A 7,500-nucleotide genomic window follows, 5' to 3' on the forward strand; every position below is an offset into this window, starting at 1 on the left:
TTCTGACACTCCTTCACAGTGTATTTGTGACATACTTAGCTTTACAGTGTAGACAGCAATTTTAATTTAATTTTTGTATATTCAGGGACATTAATTGCTTGCATTATCTTACCCCTGTGCTCAATGTACCTCTCATTGCTTGTAGAATTTTCTGAACCTCAATGGGAAAAGAGCTATTGCACATTTTCAGTGAATTAGGAATGTTGTTATTGCTGACAAAACATTAAGCATGTTGTGAAATGGTGACATAAAAACCAAAGAAATGATTGCTTATTTTCCTTTTGATTCTGGGTAAGTTTCAGGGAAGTGAAAATCTCTCTAAATTTTATGAAACTCACCGCATACTTCATATACTCATACCAACTTCCATGCTCACGGGAGAGGTCAAGATGAGGAAGAAAAGGGATGTGTTACTCTTACAGCACAGATCCCACTGCACCCTTGTACACAATGGTGTCTGTATAAGGGATCGCCTCTGCTAGTCATCTGAGTCAAGATGTACTTGTTCCACAGATGCTGCATTAAATGTGTATCCCCGAGGCTTTCAAATCTAATCCACTCTTGACATGACACTCTGAAATTTAGGCACACCAGAATTTAGGGCTGAAACAAATCTCCTGGGTCATAGGAAGTATGCTTCTGCAAGACCATAACAGGGTGGAGAAAAAAAAAACACATTACAGGAGACATTAGAGGCCAATTTCTCTCTAAGAGGACCCATAATTCTGAATTTGGAGACCCACGCCATCCATTCCAGGGCAACAACGCTCTGAGCATGTATCACTGTTGCCAACCTGCAAATAGTGCCAGCAGGGTGCCAGCAAAGGGAACAACAGGATCTGATTCATTACCGCACTACCCCAGTTTTATCTTGCTGTTAGCTGCTTGGGTTTGGGGATTTTTTTTTTTTTTTTTTGCAGTAACGGCTGTATTGCACCAACCCCAGCACAATTCATCCATGCTGCACACGCATTGCCATAGTCTGCTTTCTTTAACTTAAGGAATGGCAATGTGCTCCTGTTACTGTTTGTGCTATGATTTTGCTCTATATGTGGATTTTGAACTAGCATTATGCCACATGTCTGATCTTGCATCAGCTCCCCGCTACGGCCCACTTGACCCTCTTTTAGCTTCCTCTGATGCTCCTATTCCTTTCTAGCAAGTCGAGTGACACAGTCACTTCGTTATCCCTATGTCTTGGCTTTCCACCCATGGGCTGGGCTACATCCGTCTCTGAAGGCAGCTTTGGAGTCAGGGTAGGATCAGAGAGAAGGTGTGAAAGGCCGGGGAATGGGTTGCCACCTTCATCCGCTTTGATTCACTTCTGGACTTGTAACAAAACTCGATTAAGGCAACCAGCATGGCTAGTCCGAGCCCACCGATGAGGATATAGAAAACCCCCGCCACATTGCTGAGACTCAGCGCGCTCGTCTTGTCCTAGAAGAGAAAGGAGAAGGGAGGGAGGGGAGGGCACATGGGAAGGAGAACAACAAAATTAACATGAGATTGCTCCAGGAGGGATGCTGCACAATATAGCAACGATGGCATTACATCATCTCCCTCTTTAAATGAACAGGTGACATTTCTAAGAGCATTTTCAATTTTGAATTCGGTGTCTAGTAAATCTAGTATTTCCCTCACACAAACAAATAAACATTTCTTCAGGAATGTGACTCTTTGTAAAGGTTTGGGATCTACGTTTTTCAATCAGCTAACTTAAATGCTTATTTTACCCAAAATGCCTAGTTTAAATTATTGATTAAAGGAGGAAAAAAAAAGTTTTCCGCCTCTGTGATATTTGCTTGTCCCTGATGTCTCGCCTGAAATAACCCGTTCTCTTGGAAATGCTCATTCCTTCATTCCTAGATTGTTTCCCCCGCAAATTCTGTTGCTGAGCAACACATAGAAATGGCTGGGTTTTTTTCTTTTTTTTTTCATTTCCTCTTCAATACTGAGGTTGAGGTGACACCTGAGCTGTCCTCAGAAACGCATTTGATTTCTGTGTAATAAGGCAGTTATTTCATATGCAATCAAGACCCGTTGATGCATGTCTAAGCTAATTATTTGGTTGGCAATAAATAGGGCTATTAATGGACCGCAACTCACAGTCAGCAGCTACATTGTGATTCTACAATTGCCTAATGAATCGTCATGGCTCTCTGGGGAAGAGGCGAGTCTCAGAAAGATTCATTTCACTGCTAGGGAAACCGAGTCCCCACATCTAACCCTGATGTCACTCGGTGCAGCTCTCAAAACCTTCTCCTCCATGCTGACCAGGTGGAGTTGGGGTGTTGGGATAATCTGGGCAGCAGCAGGACCCAAAAGCTTGGCTCAGCTCTGTGTACCAGGCTCCTGTTTCTAGGACACGCTTTCTCTATAGTGCAATCAGACAGAGGTTCCCTGCTCCATGCTTGTCGCTGCTCTGCAATATCGACTCAATACCTATTTGCTGGTACAGAGTCACCAGGGCAAACCCAACAGGTCAGCGCAAATCTGTTGGAGTGACCAGGGTCTGACCAGCATTGACAGCCCCACTCCCTGGACATGGGAGGAAAATTACATATGGATCATTTGAGATGCAGCCACACAGTTAAAGAATAATATTTATGCCTGTAGAAGTGTCTGCAGTTGGGAATGAAGCCTCTGCATGGTTCATGGTGTTCCCTGCTACTCCATGGACATGTGGACTGGTGGGTGGCACAGCTTGTTCCTTGCCCTTGTAGGACAGTTGATTCACTTGCTTTGCTTGGCAGGTTTTACAATAAGCAACCCACACTTTTTGGGAAGACCAAGGATTCAGGAAGCAGAAAACTATATTGAAATGATGTTGAAAGGATCCAAAACCAAACATCAACATGAGCATGGAAGGTTTTGATTCAAGAGCACTCTGCCTGGCACCAGCACTGTCCTTCAGGCAAGTACGTTTTGCAAAAGGATTCTGTCTTTTGCAGTATTAGCATGAAAACATTTCAATTTTCAAAATAAAAAAACCCCTCCTGTTACAGAAGAGAACTTAACTTTTTTTTTTTTTTAATAGAAAAGGGGGTTCCAGTCAAGAATACTAAAAAAAAGTTTTTCTTTCTACTGCTCCTTCATCTGGTCCCACTACCCATGTGAGCTGCAAAGCTTCTGCTCAGCTGGAGCTCTCACTGCAGGCTCTAGTGCCACAGGGAGGAACTTTCCATCCTGAACCTTCTGCTGAAAGATGCTGAGGTTTGGTTAGGGGTAACCCCTATAGAGTTTTGGTCACTGGAAAAAACTCCACAAGTGATCTCATTTTCCATGCTTCGCTGATTGACATCGCTGCCAAGAGATTCGCCGCTGTCCCTGCGTGCGTTGCACCGCTGCAGACGTGATGGTCGCCACTGGTGGACAGGTTTGGTTTCTCCCTTGTATAACCTTCATACACTGGCCAGTCTGTAATCTTGCTGATGCTTCCTGTGTGCTCTCTGTAATGAGAAATTTCTGCAAATATCCTCTTAATTTCTGCAGTTTCCATATTTGAAGGATTATTTATCTGGTCTTTTATAATCTGCCTTCGTACATTTTTTCCCCCAGGCTTGACTGTACATTTGTTCAGTCATCTCTTCTCTGCAGATTACTGGGTATACTTTTAAGCACCAGCTGAAATATGTAGGGAGTTTTTTAGTGAAGATTTAAAAAAGTGGAGCAATTACTCTGAGAAAATTGAGTTACAACACATCAGGTACTTTGCCTCTTCAAATTCAGTCTGAAGGGGCTGCACCAGCTTCAGGGAAGGACAAAGACACTAGTGGAGGGCTGCCCTCCTTGACATCCTAATCTTTTAGCCTGGCTTCTTAATGAAAAGTGGCTGATTAGCACATGTTCTGCGCTCAGAAGGAAGGATGGGGACAGGCAAGGAGGTGGAGCAGACTATTTGTCTGCATCTTACTAATAATTTTCAGCCCATACTTTCACCTTGATTTGACAGAAGGGTGAAGATCTCCAAGATATCAGGAACCTCCAAGCTTTGTGAAAAAGAATGACACTGTAGAGAAGAGAAAACCTATTAATGCTCTCACTCAAATAAATGTATCAGCGCAATCCATACTAGGCATCAGATACTCCACAGGGGTCCTTGACTTGCGGCCACAGATCCTTAGGAAATCTGGCTTCCTTGGCTCTGCCGGGCATGGGAATACACAAATTTCAAGTTTTATTGGCCACAATATTGTTGTATTTCCACCCCCAGTTTGGCAGTCATGATCCAACAGGGCACCTTCTCAGCCGGCTGCAATGGCAGAGTGGTCTGGCAGCCAGGAAAGGCTGCTGGATCTTAATTTCCACTTTCTTCCTGATGCCAGCAGCAAATCAACCAGTAAGAGAGAGGAGATGACACAAAGCAGTTTCCTGCACCACTATTTCATACAACTAATTTCAGAGCTGTTGTATTTTTCTTGCATTTACTTTGCAGTAACATTATTATTATTGCTTTTATTATTATTACTATTATTACTGTTATTACTACTATTACTATTATTATTGGGACAATTTGGGTGAACTGAAAGTTGTTTTATCCAGAAGGCAAAGGAAAGCATAGTGAGGCACAGCGGTGGGCAAACCTGCCAGGAGGGACAGAGCAGCCTGAGCTTCCCCTCTGCCACCATAACAAGGCTCCTCCCAAGGAGCCAAAGACATGGGCAGCTTCAGCAGGGCACTGAGGAACACCGAACTGCAGGGGCACGGCTGATGACACAGCCTGCTATCATGAGCCAGGCTGAGACGTGAAATTGCTCCTGTGGTGTCGCTTGACTTCTTGCTCATCCTCTCCTTTTCCTTTTTGTTTCCTTCCCTCTCCCAGCAGGACATGCAGAGACGTTCTCTGGGCGGGAGTGGTATCTCATTGCTCCCATCGGCTGCAGGACCAGACCCACACAAATGGTAGGAAACACTGTGTGCCCCACCGAGGCTTTGCCTGCTGTTTCCATGCACACTCCTGCCCTAATAATGCTCATAATAATAATAAAAAGTCCCAAATTATGCTAACTGCTTGAGAGGACTCTCCCTTCCTCTCTGCTCGGGCTCTGTGACACCAGATGCTCTCCCGCAGAGCTGCCCATCACCGAACCAGCTTGTTAGTGGGAGTGTAAATGTCACCGCTCGTCTCCCGCAGCGGCAGAGTGCTGACGTGGGGGGGAGATTGGCATGTGAAAAGAGAAAGAAAAACCCATCTTTCCGAAAGCCCAGCCTTGTTGCCGCAGCAACCGGGCACCTTCCCGTCTGTTCAACTCAAACGTGGCACCGTGTCCGTCATCCTCTTTGTCATTATTTATCTTCCTTGGCTGAAAGGCATTAAGGCCAAATTTGCCCAGTTTCCAGCAGGGCTGGTCCTTTCTTTTACCCTGCATGACCAGAGCCCGTTGGCAGCACAGGGTGATGGCACCTCAAGTTGTTGCGGTCTCCATAGAAGATGAACTGTCCTTAGAGCAGGTGGTAGTTCCAGAAGTTGAGCTTTTACACGAAACGTTGGGCTGACTTCACTGGGGCAAGGTCTGAAGCTCAACAATGAAGGACATATAGCACTGGCCATCGATTCTGAGTGCTGCTGTGGGTCTGCCAGGGGATGGGTAGGAGCACATGGATGGCCAGCTGTGGGGATGAGGCTGCCCAGCGTGAAAAGACACTTTTGGTTTGAGAACCAGCCAATTCCCTGCAAAGGCAGGTCAAGGCAATAGCAGGATTTGTTTCCTGTTTTTTATTGTTTTTTTAAACAAAAGCACAATTCTTGCAGCTGGAGAAGAGAATTGGGAGATCCCTGTGGCTTTGATGAAGGTCCTTTAATTGCATGAAGTGATCTGGCTGCCCCTGCAAACAGGTTGCACCTTGCCATCCTGGTCTGGAAAAAAACTTCCTTTCTCCCATTGCCTTGCAAAAGCCCCAGGGAAGAGAAGAATCACATCCATCTGCCCTGACATTTAGTGTCCACCTTGTCATTACCCTCCAACAACCCAAGGCATCCCTTTCAAGCCCACAGCACATTTCATAGCCTGCAAAAAAAGCTGTCCACCCTGTGCTTGTTCATAAAATGGGATCCTTCCAGGGAACCGCCTAATTAGAGTATCTGTCTCTCCTCTGGGCTTATTTCTGCTGTGGCAAGTAGAGGGGGAGTGCAGGAAGGCTGGGAGACAGGACCAGGAATTGGTGGATGGTTTCTAGCTATGTGAAGTGCTGGAGGTGCGTGTGCATGGAGAAACCTCGAGCCTGTGGGAAGGGGTGGCTGCCATGGGTTTACTGCAGGGAAACATTGCCACCCCGTGCAGGAAACTGCCTGGGATTTCCCACTGTCTGGCAATGCAGCTGGGGCTGTGGTGGTCCTGGATCAACAGCCCCTGAGCACAGCTGCCCAGCACCTCCTGGGATGGCATAACATACCCAAATATTCACCAAAGCAGGAGTTTTAGTTCAGATCCACTAATGTATCTACTGTTTCTTTATAGGGATTTCTCTGGATAAAAAACTAGGTGGGCAATAGATAGGTAAACAGATTAAAAATAGGATTTACAGAAGTCAGCTACAGGCATGGAACATCATCTGGGGCCAATGAACATAAGTCTGGGAAACACCAGAGGTTTTACTTGACTCTGGCTAGAAACCTTGGATACAAACCTTAAATCCAGCTAGCCCCTCACCCCTCTTCATTAGCATACATTTATCCTTCTGAAAGTCCTCTAACTGCAAACTAAGCTAAGCTCAACAATAGACAGAAATGGGAAGGTTTTGTCATGCCTGTGGGAGGAAAGATATGAAATGGCCTCCAACCTCTCAAGCTTTGCTCTGAACCTTGGCTATTAGAGGAGAGGTGCGTGGTCCGGCTTTTGCCCCCAAAGTGCAGGTGGGTGTGCCCATCTTGGGCAGGATGGGGGAAGCTGTGCCTGGTGCTCAGCCCTGCCTGGCGTGCCTCATCCCCGGCACCGAGAGCACCACAGGGAAAGGGGGAGGAACTGCTCATGCAGCAGCTGGGCAGCTCCGCTTGTTTGCGGTAGGTGAAAAAGAGACCAAGAAGCAAAAATGGATAAAACCCAGGTGGGCAATATGTGGGTATGTTTGCCTGGCTGCATTCATGAGAACAAGTGAGCAATGCAATTGCTTGGTCTTTCTGTAGGTGGGAGAGGGGTTCTGGTGATGTTAATGTTGATTTCTCTTACTGTTGTTTCATATTGTGCTGCTGTTGCAGACATGGTGCAGATGCTGAGCAAGGAACAGCAATGCAACCCTTTTGCGTAACAGCCGAGACTCTTCACTGCGATCTTCCGCTCCCATTAAAAGCTTACACGGTTTTAAGGCTTGTGCCTACTGGTTTCACACATGGAGTTTCAAGCAGCTCTCATGACTTTAGGATCCAATCTCATTTATTCACATGTGATTCACATGTGTGTGATCGTGTTTTTCAAGCACATGTAAATAACGTGATCAATATTGAGGTCATGATCCACATAAACCCATGTGTCCCAAACCTTCTGTTTCTGTCCCTATTGGTTA

At 45.8% G+C, this 7,500-nt stretch overlaps 1 protein-coding gene across 5 annotated transcripts in view; it reads right to left on the reverse strand.

The window, feature by feature from the left end:
* GRIA1 (glutamate receptor, ionotropic, AMPA 1) overlaps positions 1-7,500 on the reverse strand; it is a 132,474-nt gene that overhangs the window by 1,498 nt on the left and 123,476 nt on the right. For all 5 annotated transcript variants that reach the window (XM_009322621.1, XM_009322620.1, XM_009322622.1 and 2 more), the window contains one exon: positions 1,303-1,437. In XM_009322621.1, coding sequence (XP_009320896.1) covers positions 1,303-1,437 — 135 coding nt within the window. The remainder of the gene's footprint in view (positions 1-1,302; positions 1,438-7,500) is intronic.

Source organism: Pygoscelis adeliae, unplaced genomic scaffold, assembly GCF_000699105.1.
Source record: "Pygoscelis adeliae isolate BGI_AS28 unplaced genomic scaffold, ASM69910v1 Scaffold34, whole genome shotgun sequence".
Taxonomy (NCBI): Eukaryota; Metazoa; Chordata; class Aves; order Sphenisciformes; family Spheniscidae; genus Pygoscelis; species Pygoscelis adeliae.